This window comes from Littorina saxatilis, unplaced genomic scaffold, assembly GCF_037325665.1.
Source record: "Littorina saxatilis isolate snail1 unplaced genomic scaffold, US_GU_Lsax_2.0 scaffold_159, whole genome shotgun sequence".
NCBI lineage: Eukaryota > Metazoa > Mollusca > Gastropoda > Littorinimorpha > Littorinidae > Littorina > Littorina saxatilis.
This window is the reverse complement of record NW_027128822.1, coordinates 51,701-71,922: the sequence shown is the minus strand read 5'-3', so window position 1 is coordinate 71,922 and position 20,222 is coordinate 51,701. Positions and strand designations below refer to the sequence as shown.

Sequence of the window (20,222 nt, the reverse complement as noted above, 5' to 3'; positions counted from 1 at the left end):
GCTCAGGGGTAAAATAAACCACGCAAAAATAAATTGTTTGAAAATTGCTCGCTCTTTACGGAGGGCACCTAGGATGTTCTCAAGCGGTGAGTGTTTAAATGAAAGCGTGTTTGTATTGTGTGTAAAAGCCTAACAGTATCTGTGATGGTTTACGGGAGGCTTACTGTGCCTTTAAAGTACCATGCTGTGGCGTAATTTACTTTTTACCTTCACACACACACACACACACACACACACACACACACACACACACAAACGCACGTGCGCGCACGCAAGTGCACACGCAAGCAAGCACAAACGCTTGCACACACACACACACACACACACACACACACACACACACACACACACACACGCTCATGCAACACATACATATATACATACATACATATACGTACAGCAGCTTTTTGGTCAGAAATATACGTGTATTTGAAGATCTGTCTTTCAGATTCTTCTGCTCAAAAATGTGTTTCTGGAATCTGAGCAATATTTGGGTATGACGTCACAGGTCCGTGACCATCAACCTACCCTCAAAAATGGCGGTTTTTGACGGCATGATTCCCTTTCAACCGTCGAAACGGTGACTTAAACTGAATGATATTTTGCATTTTTTACACCAAAAAGTGTATTTGGTGTCTTACCTAACAAGTCATACAAATTTCGTTCAAATCCGTCGCGCAGTCATGCAGGCTGATCCAGCGTGTAAAGGCGAGCGACCACAATCAGGAAAAACAGCAACAAATCCAGGGTTTTTATGGTGTTTTTGCTGGGTAGCTGCAGTTGATATGCAATAAATCTAAAACTACAAATAGCACTAGCAGCCTCTCCAAATTTCACAGAACGATGACAAAGATATATATCTGTATATGTTCCAGTATTTAGAGCAAACAGAAACAGAATCCGTTAAAAAAATTGCAAACGTTCGTAACGTCCAAGGAACACATGTGACATGCACTTATCTTTGTGTACTTTGCAAAGAATGGTGCCATTACATGTGTGCCAAGTTTCAGAAACATTCTTTCACGGGCTCAAAAAATATGACCGTTTGAAAAGAGGTGAAAAATACTGTCCCTGGTGTTTTCCGCGCAATTGTTTTTAAGGACCTTTTCTATAATTTTGTTTTTTGTTCTCCGATAGGATGCGTAGGCTTCACGGATAATGCGAACAACCTGCTCAGTAGCATGTGTGAAAAAGTGTGTCACCCGGGGCCCTCCATCAGATTATATTGGGTTTTTTTCGGGGAAAAACTATCGTTCTGTTAACCTCCTGTGAGGTAGAATGGGACTTTAATCATGCCTCAGCATTCTTGTTATTAAAGTTGAGGCGGCACCGTGGCTATCCCATTTTTCAACCAATTAATGCGATTTAACTTTGGGTCAATCATAATTTTGTTCTGGTTCATACTAGCTTGTAAATTGATGAATTGATTAATTTTGTTCATTAAAAGTCGAAATATACTATTTTTTTAAAGTGAAATTATAATGTTCAGTCTACATTTTTTTTATTCAGGAAAATCGGTTCAATGTTCGCATGTTTCCGAAGACTTGTTCGGTCTCAGGTTTTCGGGGGATATAGTTGTTGATTGAATTTTAACAGTCCTCCACTCTTAATAGACACATCAACCAGAAAACAACGGGAACAATGGTAGGCAAATAATGCACGTGCTTGTGTGTGCATGTGTGTGTGTGTGTGTGTGTGTGCGTGTGCGGGCGTGTGTGTGTGTGTGCGTGTGCGGGCGTGCGTGTGTTTGAACATATCTCCACCAGTCCATTATTTCCTACAGCGCTGTATCAGGTGCCCGCCACATCAAACTGATCGAAGCACTGACTCGCAGCGTTCCAAGGCTCCACCTGTGGGCAGCCGGCATTGGTCATACCGATGTACCACCACAACTGCGGCCTGAACCGCTCACCGTCCCTCTGCGCTGTGCTCCCTCCGTGGTGCGGGAGATACAGACAGCGGTGGGCAGGATCCCAGGTATGGTCCACTTCAGCGACAGCGGTGTACCAGCCCCCGGGGACGGGCTGCGCGTGATACGGCAGAGTCACCATGGCAACGCTCACACATGTCGGTGGCCAGTGGAATGCACTCAGTGCGGACACAACATTGCCGCTGAACTTCGTCGTCTTGGTGTGGGCAGTGCAGCAGGTGAGAAGTGATGATGAAAACTGTGACATTATATTATTATGGACCACTTTTTGACTCACCTGAGTAATTGGTGAGTATTAGGATTCATATGTGTCAGTCTGTATGGACGGTCGGCTGACCGGCAGTGGACAAAAACAATAACGTTGAGGTTATCTCTGCAACATGATATTAAGAAGTGACCCCTGTTTGGTTGACCCTCGTCAGATGTTGGGGTCACAGCATCATGTTCGTTTCATACAAAAACTTCACGTTGAGGTTATTTCGGATGATTTTGAAGCTATAGCTTTAAAATCCTTGCACACTTTTAGGGTTTGATAATCTCCCGACTTGACCTGAGTTTGATTGACCCTCGTCAAGTTTTGGGGTCACAGGTGAGGAGGTCATGTTTTATTCGTAATAACCTAACATTGACGTTATTCCAGGTGTTTTCGAAGCTAGAGCTTAGAAACTTTAAACACTTAAAAGGTTTGATAATCTGCCAACATAATTCTAATTTGGGGTCACAGCGGGGTTATGTTCGTAAAAACTTCACGTTGATATTTTTTTCAATTTTTGGGAGAGCAAAAGCCTCCAAATTTCACAGAATTGTTGGTATGAATAATCAGCAGACATGACCAATTTGGCTTGTTTTCATCAGATATCAGTCACAGCCTAAAAATGTTTGCTGGAGAAGATTTTTACCCCTGAAATATCCACTGAGCTGTCAAGCAAATAACTGTTGAGGTCATCAAGCTATGATATCATTGTTTGATTTGGTCACAGCTTAAGTGTCTGGGTTTGTGTAAGACTATTTGTGATGACATCATGTTATGATGTCATAGTGTCAGAAATGAGGTCCCGCAAGTGTCTAAGATAACTCATAACTCATAACTCATAACATTTTATTGATCCAACAAAGGAAATTAAATTGGTCATCAGCACATATAGGTCATTAATTAATAATTATAAAAGAATAAGAGAAGAACATTCATAAAACCCATGATAACAAAAAACAAAAAAATCTGAAGTAATATATGTACAACTACAATACCCTTTTTACTTGCACACTTGACACACCGACACACCAACACACATGCATACATACCTACATACATACCTACATACATACCTACATACATACATACATACATACATACATACATACATACATACATACATACATACATACATACATACATACATACATACATACATACATTCCATGTTAAAGTGTAGTTAAGAACATCACAGTAATTATATCATTGTTTGGATTAACAGATAAGTTTTTATGTAAATGATGATAACAACAATCCATAATTAACGCTATTGCACTACCAAAAGAAGATACCAACCAAACACATAAAACCAATCACAGTAATCATCATCAGTTATCACAGGTATCACAGTAGATTAGCCATCAGGTAGTTAGACTCAATTGGGCAAAATATAGTGTCAACACCATCACAACAGTGCTAAAGCTCATTATCACAGCACTAGTTATGATCAAAGGTCAAACAGTCATCAAATCATATTAAATCTATCACTAAGAGGTACATTTAAAAGGCATCACTGATAGTCTGTGGCCAGGACAATGGCTCGGTTGCTGTTAAAATATCTCACAGCTGCAGGAAGAAAAGAACGCCGAAAACGCTCCGTTCGACACCTAGGCATGAGAAACCGAGCGTTCCGTGTGATGCGGAGATCCATCAGTGCGTCGTGGAGGGGATGCCCTAGGTCGAACAGAATAGCTCTGGACTTACTGGCAAGCCTTCTTTCAACAAGGACTTCAAGGGTGTCAAGGCTCTGGCCTACAGTAGAACTCGCTTTCTTTATCAGCCTGTTCAGCCTGCCAGTGTCCCTTGCAGTGGCATTCCCTCCCCAACACACTGATGCAAACACCATCACACTGCACACCATACTCTGATAGAACATGTACAGCATCTTGTTACAAACATGAAATGATCTCAGCTTGTGCAGGAAAAACAATCCTGACTGCGTCTTCATAAAAACAGCATCAACATGATTAAACCAGCTTAGCTTGTTATCTAGATATAGGGGTCATTCTCTGTAAAAGGTTGACAATGAAGGTGTGGTTATTCAAAGCCTTATTAAGAACTAACTATGTGCTTCCGCTGATAACACCCGACACTCTTCTGTTTGTCATTTGTCAGATAAGAGAGATACATTTGAGGAAAGTGTTCATGTTTGTTACTCCACTGTCATGTGAGTTTTAACCGCACGCGGAAACACATCGTTTTTGACGTCGCCATTTTGTGACATGAGTCAGCTTCGTCTGGGCAAGACTTGCGCTGGCCTGGATAATTCCCTATACGAAAACTAATGTTTGTCTTTTTGAAAGAATACTCCTGTCAAAGTTATCATTTCGTTATTGTGAGAGACAGTTTTGTTTGTTATTAGCTTTTCTTACACAAATTACGCCTTTGATTGCGCATCCTTACATTTTCAGCTAGAACTGATTTTTATCTGAATTGCATTTTATTTTCCTAATTGCTCCTCAATTCAAAGTTAGATGATCAAATGTATCCGCGATGGGCCAGGGGCGGACGAGGGGGGGGAGGGGGTGCACAGGGTGCAAGTGCACCCCCCTCCAGCACAAAAAAAATAAAAAAAATTGGAAAGCTGATTCTATGACCATTTCTGAGTTCAAATGGCACCAGATGGCACCATTTTGCTTCTTTGGGCCAAAAAAATTTCCGGGGGGGGCATGCCCCCGGACCCCCCTAGCAAATTCGGGCGCTTCGCGCCCATCACATTCACTTTCGATTCAAAGTGCACCCCCCCTTACAAAGCAACTGATCCGCCCCTGTGGGCTATGTGTGTCATATTTCCTAAATGTTCACCAAGAAAATCAGTTGCGAACTGTTTTTTGTCAGTTTACATTTCACTGAAGAAAACATGCTTTTCATGTGTAAAACAAAACACTCTAGTGAATTTCATGTGACCGGGACAAAGCAATACAATTTTGTTTGTGTAGTTACTAAATGTAGTTTGAGCTTGCAGGATGTTATTTGAACATCGAAACAACAGCGATGACGTCACACGTGACGTCAAGGTTACAGGTACGCAACGTGTGGAGCCGGTCTAGAAAGAGGAGTCTGTGTATAATGTTCGGAAAGATAGACTGCATACAATACACAGAGCAATCTGTACTCCCTCGACAAAGTTGTGCCCTGTGAAATTAAAGACATGAATATTCTTTCTAACTTGTTTTGTCGTGGACCATAGCGGTAGCAGCGTCAATTCACAATTCGCAGGCAAAACATCCCAACTACCCTGATCACAAACAGGATTGAATATTTCTTCAGTGCTATAGACCTCATGAAAAACAGCTGCATTTCGGTCGGAAACATATGTGTATATTAATATTCTCCATCTCAAAACACGATAGGTAAATAAATCCCAGTCGTCCTGCTGGTGATAATTCATATTTCTTGGAATATGACGTCATGTGTTCATTCTTCTGCCTTTGCAAGCTTTTCCTTTTTTCGCTTTTTGTTTTACAGCGAAGACTTAAAAAAAAACCATGCCTATTTTTTGTGCAACCGCTTCTGAGCTAGCTGTCCATAGTCTGTGACGGTTGTATATGTTGTGTCCATGACCCTATTATTCCGATCATATTCCGATCCATGTTTTATACATACTATTTAGTATATTGCACCCTGGGAGTCTTGGCACTTCCGCCCAGCACTCAACCACCATTCACAACCATGTGCCAAACCTGAATAAATATCAAACAAAACACACGAGCTGTGTTGATTCCCTGTTATCACTGATAGCGGACGAATGAAAGATATTACACTGGCGACGAGGATATCCGAGTGAGAACAATGGCTGCTGCTTTACCATCGTTTGAGAAGTTCAACGTTTTCTCTGACGAACAATCTGCCGGCGTCAGGTGGAGAAGGTGGGTAGCACGTTTCGAAAACTTACTCTGTGCGCTTGACATAACAACAGATGCTCGAAAGAAGGCATTGCTTCTCCATTTTTGTGGTGACGAAGTGTACAACATTGTAGAGTCTTTCAGCGAGGAGAAGAAAGGAGCTGGTGCTACGCGTCAGGTTGAAGGACGAGCAGTACCAAACGAGTATGTTACACTCAGAGACTCATTGACCGAGTACTTTACCCCCAAGAAAAACACTGCATACGAAGTGCTCCGATTTCGAAAGTCGACCCAACTAGAGGGTGAATCGATAGATACATTCCACACTAGACTGCGAGCACTCGCATCTACATGTGAGTTCCACAACAATGATCAAGAGATACTCACTCAGATTCTACAGGGTTGTCACTCACAACGTCTAAGAAGACGAGCTCTGCGTGACAATTTTGACCTAGACCATCTGTTAGCAGAAGCTCGTGCTTTGGAACTTTCTGAGACTCGTGCTGTAGAAATTGAGGGATCAGTCAACGCGCTCTCTATCAACAAGCAGAGAAGATATTCTCAGAGTCGTGGATCACATCACTCTCGCAGTTCACAATCACACTCACAGTCCCACAAGGATGGTCACAAGGATGGTCACAAGGATTTCAAACGCACGCATAACACGGCTTCAAGCAGCAAGACATGTTTCTACTGTGGTGGACAGTTCCCACATAAAGCAGGATGTCCAGCGAAAGGGAAGACATGCAAACTCTGCGCGAAAGTCGGACATTTTGCACGTGTCTGCAAAAGCCAAAAGGTCAGACATGTGGTGGTGGAAGATATCACAGCTTCCAGAGAAGTTGGATGTGAGACGTCAAGCGACGAGTCAGTTTTTGCTGTAAAACAGAAGACAGCGATTCATAAGACACCGGTCGTCCACGCGACCATATGCGACACCCAGATACCTTTCATAGTCGACACAGGTGCGACAGTGAATGTTCTTTCCTGGAGCGTTTTCAGCAAATTACGCCCACAAGCAACACTTCACAATCCATGTCCGCTCATCTATGCATTTGGATCCAAGACACCACTTCCGATGAAAGGTTTCTTCATGATTGACATAACTTTTCGCCAAAAGACAGTCAACGCCAAGATATACATAACGGATACAAAAGGTACCGGAAATCTCCTGAGTGCCGAGACAGCACAGGCGCTGAAAATCATCCAGTTTGCTTTTTCGACAAGCTCGCCAAAGATTATCGCTGATGACTTTCCTTCATTGTTTAGTGATGGAGTCGGCAAAATCAAGGACGTGAAGGTGAAACTTCACATTGACCAGAACATTCAACCTGTGGCACAACAACATAGGCGCATTCCATTCCACGTGCGTAAAGATGTTGAAGCCGAACTGGAGAGATTGGAACGTCTCGACATCATTGAACAAGTGCAAGGCCCTACCCCATGGATCAGCCCAGTGGTTGTTGTTCCAAAGAAGACTGGAGGCGTGAGGGTATGCATCGACATGCGAGAAGCAAACAAGGCGATTTCAAGAGAAAAACACCCCATGCCTACAATGGATGATCTTGTAGCAGACCTCAATGGATCTACTGTCTTCTCAAAACTTGATATGAGAAACGCCTACCACCAGCTGGAACTTGAAGAGAACAGCAGGTACATCACAACGTTCACGACCCATGTTGGACTCAGAAGGTACAAGCGTCTACTTTTTGGTGTCAACGCGGCGTCAGAAATCTTTCAAAACACCATTGCTGGTCTACTCCAAGGCATCCCCGGCACAAGAAACTTGTCAGATGACATCATCATACATGGCAGATCACAACAAGATCATGACGAAAGTCTGCGAATAACTCTACAAAGACTTGAAGAGAACGGTGCCAGACTAAACAAGGAAAAGTGTGTCTTCTCTGTGAATGAACTGACTTTCTTCGGTCATAAGTTTGGCGAGAAAGGAGTGTCTGCAGATCCTGAGAAGGTGAAGACCATCACAAACACGTCCGCACCAGAAAATGTCAGTGAGGTGAGATCATTCCTCGGGATGACACAGTACATGTCAAGATTCATCCCCGGCTATGCTTCAATCACAGAACCCCTCAGGAAGCTGACAAGAAAAGAGACTGTGTGGAAATGGACAAAAGAAGAACAACAAGCGTTCGACAAGCTCAAACACTCGTTGACAAACACTCCTGTCATGTCGTACTTCAGCCAAACGGAAGACACAACAGTCTTGGTTGATGCTAGCCCCATTGGACTTGGAGCTATTCTGATGCAGAAGAACAAGGTCATCTGTTATGCCAGTCGAGCACTGACAGACACAGAACAACGCTACTCACAGACAGACCGAGAGATGTTGGCGGTTGTCTACGGAGTAGAACATTTTCACCTGTATCTTCATGGATCTTCATTCACTGTTGTCACCGATCACAAGCCGCTCCTTGGAATCATGCAAAGCCGGAAGCCGACAACAGCCAGAATTGAACGGTGGAGGTTGCGACTGATGCCATACAACATGACCCTGATATATCGTCCAGGACGAGATGATCTAAATCCAGCAGACTACATCAGCCGCCACCCTCAAACGCCACCAAAACGGGAAAACGCTGGAGAAGAGTACATAAGGTACGTCACCAGAAACGCAATCCCCAAAGCAATGACAGTACAGGAAGTGAGAGATGCCACTCAACAGGATGACACGCTAGAAAACCTGATGTGTGCAGTTCAGTCAGGACGATGGGACTGCAACTTGACAGAATACGCCCGATTCAAAGATGAACTCTCTGTACATGATGGCGTGATACTACGAGGACACCGACTGATCATTCCCGCAAGTCTCCAACGAAAAGTCGTTGAGATTGCGCATCAGTCTCACCAAGGGATAGTCAAAACCAAGAAACTGATCAGAGAAAAGGTCTGGTTTCCAGGAATCGACAAGATGGTAGAAGAAATCGTGAAGACATGCATCCCGTGTCAAGCATCCTACCCTGGCCCATCTGTCCGAGAGCCCGTCATTCCTACCCCTCTTCCCTCAGAACCATGGGTTTCCATAGCAATTGATTTTGCTGGTCCGTTCCCCACAGGTGATTACGTGATGGTTGTCACTGACGAGTACAGCAGATACCCTGAAGCAGAAATCATCACGTCCACATCTGCTGAAGTTGTCATCGCGAAGCTGGACGAGATCTTTGCGAGGCAAGGTTTTCCCCAAACCGTAAAATCAGACAACGGTGCTCCGTTCCAGGGACAAGTGTTCTCCAACTACGCGTCCATGTGTGGTTTTAAGCACCGGAAGGTGACTCCCCTGTGGCCAGAGGCGAACGGCCAAGCTGAACGCTTCATAGAAACATTAAAAGCCAACATTCGAGCTTCAGAAGCAGAAAATCTGAACTGGAAAAAGCAACTCCAAATCTTCCTCCGTCTGTACCGAGGGACACCACACAGTGCAACACAGGTCTCTCCCTTCGAGGCGCTACATGGCCGCAAAATGAATATTGGCCTTCCCAACATTGCACCTGTCAACCCCACCCCTCTACATGCCCGACTTGCCCACAACGACAACGTCAGCAAGCAGAAGATGGCTTCATATGCCAATATCCACCGTCACACAAGTCCGTCACAACTCCAACCTGGTGATCGGGTGCTGGTGAAGCAGAGAAAGAAGAACACTCTCACAACCCCCTTCCATCCCCGTCCCTACACCATAATCCAGAAAAAGGGCAGCATGATCACTGCACAGCGTGGTGACCAACATCTCATCACCCGCAACTCGTCACACTTCAAGCAGGTCCAGCCTGGTCCCCTTCCTGAAGACGAGGATGAAGAAGAGGAGGAAGAAGACGCCCCGCCGTCCATTGCTCCACCCTACACACCCTCCAGTGGACCACCACAGTATCTGACATCTCCAGGAAGACGCCTGTCAACAACGCAGCCCGCTGCAGCAACGCCCTCGCCTGTCCGAGCTACACCATCGACAGCCGAGATGTCCGGCATTGCATCCAGGCCTGCCCGACAACGTCATGCACCTACACACTTAAAAGACTACGACTTGACCTAGACATAATTTGCTGACGATCATTTTCATGTGCTGACAATCATTATTTTCATTCTTATTTTCATTCATTCTCACTACAGTCTGAGTATTGACATACATATGACGACACAAGTGGACAGTGAACAGTATATGTGTGATTTAATTCTATCAGATATTCATGCACACAAGCACATGCAAACACACTGTAGAAGTTCCTGAAGTTTTATTCTCTGGACATTTGCGTTAAAGTTTTCAAGCCTGTGGACAATTTCTACCGTAGAGGAAAAGAAAGAACTGTAATTTCACAAGAACAATATTTTTGAAACAAAGTGCTTTACAAGAACAATGTTATTTTTTTGAAAACTGTTACTGAGTGTTACCTAAATTTCCGAAGACTTCTATCAAGTCAAGTGTTTGCTCAAACAAAAACAGAGTTAGAAAATTTGTCTGAGTATACCCAAATCTGCTTATGACCGGAATGCTCCATTTTTGTAAAATCCCAATTAACTTTGTAATCCTAAGTTGAGGAGGAATGTTGTGTCCATGACCCTATTATTCCGATCATATTCCGATCCATGTTTTATACATACTATTTAGTATATTGCACCCTGGGAGTCTTGGCACTTCCGCCCAGCACTCAACCACCATTCACAACCATGTGCCAAACCTGAATAAATATCAAACAAAACACACGAGCTGTGTTGATTCCCTGTTATCACTGATAGCGGACGAATGAAAGATATTACAGTATACGTCCTGTCGGAAGACCGGGAACGAAATCATTATAAAAGGTGTCCTTTGAAAAAGATTGCGCGAAACTCACCAATCATAGTATTTTGTGTTTCTTTTGAAACGGACACAACTTTTGATCCCGAGCAAGAAGGCTTTTGACACTTGGATACAACCACTTCCTAAGCATGCACAATTTCAATGATGTTGCATTTGTCTCAGTGACGTTAATAACGTTCAAAAAGTGTTAACGGAAAACCGTTACAACGTCTATTCTCATGTTCTGTTTCTTTCCACATATGACACGCATAGAGAAGAGAGTATTTGTCAGCGTCCTGTGTAATTTGAAGAAACTGCTTCGTGTAGTTTTAGATTTATTGCATATCAACTGCAGCTACCCAGGACAAACATTCTCAAAAACCAGGATTTCTTGTCGTTTTCAATCTAATGGGCGCTCTCTTTCACATGTTAGATCAGCCTGACTGCGCGTCAGATTTAAACGACATGAGTATGCCCTGTTAGCTAAGACTCCAAAGAAACTCACTGGTGTAAAACATGTGAAATGTTGTTTAGTTTTAACTTTTATTCGCCTCACTGTTTAAAGAGAATCATGCTGTCAAAACCCCTCATTTTTGTGAGTAGGTATTAACAGGGACCTGTGACGTCATACCCAAATAATGCTCAAATCCTTTAAACCAATTTTGAGCAGAAGAAAGGCAAATCGTCATATACCCATATATTACTGGCCCAAACACTGCTGTTTACCATGAGATCTGTAGCACTGAAGAAATATCCTCTCTTTTTTGTGTTCAGTGTCGTTGGGATGTTTTGCCTTCGAATTGTGAATTAACGCTGCTACTGCTGAGTTCCACGACAAAACAATTTAGAAAATATATTCATATGTCTTCCATGCTATTCAATTTTTTCGCGAAAGTACTGCATTGTAGGCAGTAAGTCTCACCAAATAGTATACAGTGCTTATTCTAAACTTTACACCTCGCTTACCTGTAGCTTTGACGTCACGTGTGATGTCATCGTTGCAGGTGCAATATTCAAACAATATTCCGCAAGCTCAACCTACATTCCGTAACTACATGGCATACATTGTACTTCTTTATTCTATGTAAATCGTGTTAACCAGAGAGTTTTGTATAACACACTAAATTCCGTTTTTCCTTCAGTGAAACGTAAAACCGCCCAAAACGGTATGCACCCGATTTTTTTAGTGAATGTTCAATCAATATGGCGCACATTGTCAATCACAGTTACAACATATCTTCTTACTTTATATTGACGGGCATTTTAGAGGTTCAATAGCAACTCTCATCAAAACCAGTACTGCCTGAAAATGTAAGGAAAAGCAATTAAAGGCGTTATTTCACTGAATGAGACTCATCACACAGTTATCGTCTCGCGCATAAATTTCTTCACAGGTATCTTTATATATTTTTCACCTACGCTTACAGCAGGCATTTGACTATGTATTAACGTACATGTTAATTCCATTACACTCCACCCTTACCTGTGATAGTGCCTCTCAAAAGGCTTTCATAACATAACTTTGACTTACAAAATTAGGGGGTGTACTTCGGAAATGAACTCTCACACTTAGTGTTCATGAGCTATCTCATCAGAGGTACCTGCAACTAAAAACCCGATGCACTTACCTCTGATATGTATTTGATTAGATCGTGGCATACAAAAAGTCTTTGATAAGATTTGACATTATGCAGAAAAGTGAAAATGTGACAGAGTTTTCTTCCACACTCGATTAGCTGATGTCTAACTCAGCCTGACGGTTTTGTTAGACAATCAACGTAATCTCGTGTGGAAGAAAACGTCTGTCACACGATCAAGTCTCAATAGCAGGTAATGTGGGTCGTTCTCTGGCAAAGGTAGCCACATGCGTGACATGGCAGTGAAAAATGAAAAGTGTTCCCAGCCATCAACATTCTATAGAATATCAAAGAACTGCAACTTCGGGATGTGTATCCGTAAAACATAAGATAATACAAGATCAACTGTGTAACCCACCCAATGTTTAATGACGTCACTTGGAAGTGACGTGTTGTTGCATGAATCATCGAAAGAACACTAATTCTACACGATAAAACACGAGAACAATCACAATATTTACTCCATCAACTACTTTTCAGTTGCTTAACATTACCTTCTAAACCCTGACATGTATTACACTAGCCATTTACTAACGGAGTCCGTTATACAGGGTTCGTACAGGTCATGGAAAACCTGGAAAGTCATGGAATTTGATTTTTAATTTTCCAGGCCTGGAAAGTCATGGAATTTCAATTCAAGCCATGGAAAGTCATGGAATTTAACAAAAATAAGAAAGAAAAAAAAAATTAACCTTTAGCACGCCAGCGGCGATTTTCGTCGCCCAGCCATCCCCCTCCCCCCCTTTGCCAGCCAGCAGCGATTTGCGTCGCCAGCACAAGGCTTGTTCGTATGACCAACTTCTCGTTCGTATTTGCATACGAGAATAACGGTATTTTTAACGGCACTTGAGCCAAAGCGAGGCTCACTTCCTTCCGTTATCTTGTCGTGTCGTCTGCGCTGCATTTGAGTCGGTTTCGTCGAAGTTTTCTGCTTTTGTTTTTGCATCGATAAAGTACTTTAGCGCTTCGACAAGCAAGATGGAGGATGATGAGTTTGAAACTTTCTTTCGAGTTGTTTCTTGACAACAAAAAGTATGCGGAATTGGAACGAATTACCGAGGAAGATCTTCGCAATGAACTGTGTATCGCGGTGAAAAAATGACAGTTCGTCAAGTCACAGTGACGCGGTTACGAAACGAAATTTACGAAAGTGCAGATGGATACAAACAATGGCTGGTCCAGTTTAGTGAAATGACAGGACCAGCAAACATTACCGATAATCTGACTGCGTAGCAAATGCTTGACTTGCTTGTCGAAGACACACTGCGTAGAAACTGACTCAAATTCAGTGCAAAGCAAGCCAGTGTCAAAACTGGCAGTGACAAGACGTAAAAAGTTTGCGTGTTCGGAAATGGCGACCTGTGCCGAGGCTGTGGATCTAGTCATGGAAAATGTTATTGAGGCTCATGGAAAGTCATGGAAAAGTCATGGAATTTTGTTTCTAAAAACCAGTGGGGACCCTGGTTATAATCTCACGTAGAACCGTTGCACGCAGAAAGCGAGGAAACATTCAAACACTCTAACATCTAAAAACGAAATGTGTGTATAATGAAAAAGACAAATGTTACAACAGCTATGTCAATTTCTGCAGAAACTGCTTTCAGATGCATTTATGAATCAGAAGAGGCACAGGATTGATAAGTGTTAAGCTGGCAGACAGCCAGGCGTAGTTGGCCAGAATTAGTGAATGCTTCTGTTCATCTGTCCCTCACTCTTTTGTTTGCCCATAACTCTTGTGTTTAGTGACCGATAAGACTGAACTGTGGCACGACATATGCCACACCTATAGTGTTTATTGGGGAAAAATATCTAGCAAATCGATTGACAAATGTCTAAGTTATGTGTGATTGTGCACTCACGCGTGCTTTTCATCGCTTACTTATAGCTTGGGTGTTTCTGCACTGATTCGCCTCAATTTGACGTAAACTTGCAAATACGTATGTAGACATCAAAGCCCTGTGCTTATCTCTATATGAATCGCGTGATAGTCCCTGTATTAATAATGAAAAGAAAGCGCGTTTAATCGCCAGTGTGTTTTTTTAAATGTTTTTTATTCTGCCCATTTCCTCGTCTTCGTTGTGTCGAATTCACACAGCTTGGCAGTAACTTTCAAGCTTTCATAAGTTGTCCACGTAAGCGCACATACACAGATGTATGCATACGCTCACTGACAGACAAAGCGCACGCACGTGTGTGCAGATCTACCAGAGATGTTATGAGGTGTTCGATCAAATGTCGTACAGCCTACTGTTTTTCTTGAGCTCGTTATTTTTTGCTTTTTACATTTAGTCAAGTTTTGACTAAATGTTTTAACATAGAGAGGAATCGAAACGAGGGTCGTGGTGTGTGTGTGTGTGTGTGTGTGTGTGTGTGTGTGTGTGTGTGTGTGTGTGTGTGTGTGCGTGTAGAGCGATTCAGACCAAACTACTGGACTGATCTTTATGAAATTTTACATGAGAGAGTTCCTGGGATTGATATCCCCGAACATATTTTTCGTTTTTTCGATAAATGTCTTTGATGACGTCATATCCGGATTTTCGTGAAAGTTGAGGCGGCACTGTCACGCTCTCATTTTTCAACCAAATTGGTTGAAATTTTGGTCAAGTAGTCTTCGACGAAGCCCGGACTTCGGTATTGCATTTCAGCGTGGTGGCTTAAAAATTAATTTATGACTTTGGTCATTAAAAATCTGAAAATTGTAAAAAAAACCATATTTTTTATAAAACGATGTAAATTTACCTTCATCTTATTCTCAATCATTTTCTGATTCCAAAAACATATAAATATGTTATATTTGGATTAAAAACAAGCTCTGAAAATTAAAAATATAAAAATTATTATCAAAATTAAATTTTCGAAATCAATTTAAAAACACTTTTATCTTATTCCTTGTCGGTTCCTGATTCCAAAAACATATAGATATGATATGTTTGGATTAAAAACACGCTCATAAAGTTAATACGAAGAGAGGAACAGAAAAGCGTGCTATCCTTCTCAGCGCAAGTACTAAACCGCTCTTCTTGTCAATTTCATTGCCTTTGCCATGAGCGGTGGACTGACGATGCTACGAGTATACGGTCTTGCTGAAAAATTGCATTGCGTTCAGTTTCATTCTGTGAGTTCGACAGCTACTTGACTAAATGTTGTATTTTCGCCTTACGCGACTTGTTATATATACTGTACATGTAGTAAAGATAGACTAGCAGTAAGGGCCCGGCTTCGCCCGGTTGTTGGCATCGCATGAGAGTAGACATGAATCAAAATTCTAGCTTATGTTGTTTATTGCTTAATCTAACACCAAAATGATTTAACCGTTTATTGTTAAAGAAACAATTTTCACAGGAGTTATCTCCCTTCCGTGGGAACATTCTAGATACTTGAGCAGTCGGGACCTGGCTTCGCCCGGGTGTTTCCGATCTCCCCTGCATAATCATAGTTACTTCTCTTCAATGTATAACCAAGTAAGAGTTACCTCCCTTTGCTTCTACACATTTCCGGAACTGTCCGGTCATTTTTCTTTCCGTCATAGGAGCAATAGAGAATCTCTAATATCAATGGCATTATGTGCTTGCTACATGTGAACGCTAGGCAGTGAACTGGTCTTACACTATAGGCTGTTAATGAAGGGGAGGTTCATAATCTGAGCAAGAAAACTGAATCAAGAAACTAAAACCCAGGTGCACATCTGCGTCTCCTAGGGAGTGTGCTTGTACACTATCTTGTTCCTATCTCTTGCCATCTCTGAGGTATGGCGATCACAGACAGACACACTTACATCCATGTTTATATTATGTAACTAGCACTTAAGCCCGGCTTCGCCCGGGAGTAAGCGGAGCCCTGTAGCAATTTAAGACGCTCGCTATCCCATTATCATTAGCTTTACCTCCTTTGTTTGGATACAAAAAAAGAGTTATCTCCCTTACCTTCTAGAAATTTCCGGAACTGTCCAGTTAATTTTTGGCTCACGTAAGTGTAGCCTATGCGATGATAAACTTTGTCTGTCTGTGCGTGCGTGCGTGCGTATGTATGTGTGTATGTCTGTGGTAGAAACTTTAACATTTCCGAGTCTATGGATTACGTCAGTCTCGGTCAAAAGTGTTCGACGTGTGTGATAGAAACTATTTGAAGACGTCACATTATGACGTAAGAGGGTTAGACGTCACGCAAAGGAATTACTGAAAGTCTCGGTCATTGTTATTGTGAGCGGGCCGAGACTTCTTGGCAGATCCAGGGTCTCGCTTTCTTGCATAGTTTCACCTATGCTTACTGTGTGTGTGTGTGTGTGTGTGTGTGTGTGTGTGTGTGTGTGTGTGTGTGTGTGTGTGTGTGTGTGTGTGTGTGTATGTGTGACGGAGTGATTGAGTTTGTGTTACTGTTTGTCGATTTCTTACGTGAGCCTTGATGGCTTCGCCTCTTGTTCTTTCTTCATTTCTTCCCCTCATAGGAGCAATAGCGAGTCTCTAATATCACTGGCACGATGTGCTTGCTACAGGTGAACAGTAGGCACTGAACTGGTCTTGCACCATATAGGCTGTATTCAATAAATGGGAGGTCCATAATCTGAGAAAGGAAACAATGAATCAAGAAACTAAAACCCAGGTGCACATCTGCGGCACCTAGGGAGTGTACGTGCACACTATCTTGTTCCTGCCTCTTGCCATCTCAGAGGTATGGCGACCACAGACAACTTGAAAAAGAGTTATCTCCCTTACCTTCTAGAAATTTCCGGAACTGTCCAGTTAATTTTTCATTCTTCATTTCTTCCCCTCATAGGAGCAATAGCAAGTCTCTAATATCACTGGCATGATGTGCTTGCTACAGGTGAACAGTTATCTCCCTTACCTTCTAGAAATTTCCGGAACTGTCCAGTTAATTTTTCATTCTTCATTTCTTCCCCTCATAGGAGCAATAGCAAGTCTCTAATATCACTAACAGTAGGCACTGAACTGGTCTTGCACCATATAGGCTGTATTCAATAAATGGGAGGTCCATAATCTGAGAAAGGAAACAATGAATCAAGAAACTAAAACCCAGGTGCACATCTGCGGCACCTAGGGAGTGTACGTGCACACTATCTTGTTCCTGCCTCTTGCCATCTCTGAGGTATGGCGACCACAGACAAAAAAGAGTTATCTCCCTTACCTTCTAGAAATTTCCGGAACTGTCCAGTTAATTTTTCATTCTTCATTTCTTCCCCTCATAGGAGCAACAGCGAGTCTCTAATATCACTGGCATGATGTGCTTGCTACAGGTGAACAGTAGGCACTGAACTGGTCTTGCACCATATAGGCTGTATTCAATAAATGGGAGGTCCATAATCTGAGAAAGGAAACAATGAATCAAGAAACTAAAACCCAGGTGCACATCTGCGGCACCTAGGGAGTGTACGTGCACACTATCTTGTTCCTGCCTCTTGCCATCTCAGAGGTATGGCGACCACAGACAGACAGACACTCTCTTTTATTATATGTACTAGCAGTTAAGCCCGGCTTCGCCCGGGAGTAAGCGGAGCCCTGTAGCAATTTAAGACGCTCGCTATCCCATTATCATTAGCTTTACCTCCTTTGTTTGGATACAAAAAAAGAGTTATCTCCCTTACCTTCTAGAAATTTCCGGAACTGTCCAGTTAATTTTTCTTTCTTCATTTCTTCCCCTCATAGGAGCAATAGCGAGTCTCTAATATCACTGGCATGATGTGCTTGCTACAGGTGAACAGTAGGCACTGAACTGGTCTTGCACCATATAGGCTGTATTCAATACATGGGAGGTCCATAATCTGAGAAAGGAAACAATGAATCAAGAAACTAAAACCCAGGTGCACATCTGCGGCACCTAGGGAGTGTACGTGCACACTATCTTGTTCCTGCCTCTTGCCATCTCAGAGGTATGGCGACCACAGACAAAAAAGAGTTATCTCCCTTACCTTCTAGAAATTTCCGGAACTGTCCAGTTAATTTTTCATTCTTCATTTCTTCCCCTCATAGGAGCAATAGCGAGTCTCTAATATCACTGGCATGATGTGCTTGCTACAGGTGAACAGTAGGCACTGAACTGGTCTTGCACCATATAGGCTGTATTCAATAAATGGGAGGTCCATAATCTGAGAAAGGAAACAACGAATCAAGAAACTAAAACCCAGGTGCACATCTGCGGCACCTAGGGAGTGTGCGTGCACACTATCTTGTTCCTGCCTCTTGCCATCTCAGAGGTATGGCGACCACAGACAGACAGACAGACAGACACTCTCTTTTATTATATGTATAGATAGATAGATGAAACTAGCAGTCAGGGCCCGGCTTCGCCCGGTGTTTCTGATTTCCCAATCAGACATGCCTGCATAATCAGAGTTACCTCCCTTCAAGGTATAACCAAGTAAGAGTTATACCTCCCTTCGCTTCTACAACTTTCCGGAACTGTCCTGTCTTTTTACATTTAGTCAAGTTTTGACTGAATGTTTTAACATAGACGGGGGAATCGAGACGAGGGTGAGGTGTATGTCTGTGTGTATGTGAAGAGCCATTCAGAGAAAACTACTATACTGATCTTCATGAAACCTAACATGCGGAGTTCCTGCAAATGATATCCCCAGACGTTGTTGATAATTTTTTTCGATAAATGTCTTTGATGACGTCATATCCGGCTTTTTGTGAAAGTTGAGGCCGCACTGTCACGCCCTCATTTTTCAATCAAATTGATTGAAATTTTGGTCAAGCAATCTTCGACGAAGTCCGGACTATGGGATTGAATTTCAGCTCCGCAGCGTAAAAATTAGTTAATTAGTTTGCTCATTAAAGTTGTCATTAAAATCGAATTTTCACTAACAGATTCAAAAATGATTGCATCGTATTCCACAATTTCTCCTGATTTCAAAAACATATACATATGTCATGTTTACTATAAACTTGTGCTCAGAATTACAGAAAGTAGGTTTAAGTAAGTACTGCGTTCGCACGCGACGCGAAGACAAGCGTGACCCGTTTCGGTTTTTCGGTGTTGTTAGTCGAGACTATCTTAATATGGTCTCGGCGATGACTGTTTTTTGGTGTTAATCTGTTACTTTGATGCCGACAGCTTGACTAAATGTTTTTATATCGCTTCACGCGACTTGTTTCTTCTTCTTTTTTGCACTATATAGGCTGTTATTGAAAGGGAGATTCATGATCTGAGGAAGGAAACAATGAATCAAGAAACTAAAACCCAGGTGCACATCTGCGGCTCCTATGGAGTGTGCATGCACTTTATCTTGTTCCTGCCTCTATCCATCTCTGAGGTATGGCGACCACAGACAGACACACACACACACTTACATCCATTTTTATATATAGTAAAGATAGATATATAACAGGCAATTATCATGTTCGTGAATGTCCTTGTAGCCATGGAGATTATTTTAGGGAAAGTCTGTTGAAAGTCCTATGATCGAGCGTGTGAACATATATTGCAGTGGATAATGTGTTTCTGATTCATGTTACCTCAGGGCCGTAGCAGCCCTACCGGCCACTCCGGCAATGGCCGGACCAAAAAAAAAATCGTCTTCATAAGCTTCAGCGCTGTGTTAGGAGGAAGGAGGGGTCGTGACTTAGATCGCACAATGACAGCGTTAAGCGAGAAATTGTCACTAATTGACATTCACAAGTGAAGACTATAGATCCCTTTTTATTTTTTTTATGGCCGGACCACTTTTAGGAGCTGTGCTACGGCCCTGTACCTATGACGTTGGTGAGTTGTATGTGAGTTTATTTTTGTTATGTTTCTTCTCATC

General features: G+C 42.4%; 1 protein-coding gene across 1 annotated transcript in view; it reads left to right on the top strand.

Moving 5' to 3' along the window:
• LOC138957141 (uncharacterized) overlaps window positions 1-20,222 on the top strand; it is a 73,991-nt gene that overhangs the window by 50,886 nt on the left and 2,883 nt on the right. The window contains exon 5 of the mRNA XM_070328308.1: window positions 1,784-2,148. Coding sequence (XP_070184409.1) covers window positions 1,784-2,148 — 365 coding nt within the window. The remainder of the gene's footprint in view (window positions 1-1,783; window positions 2,149-20,222) is intronic.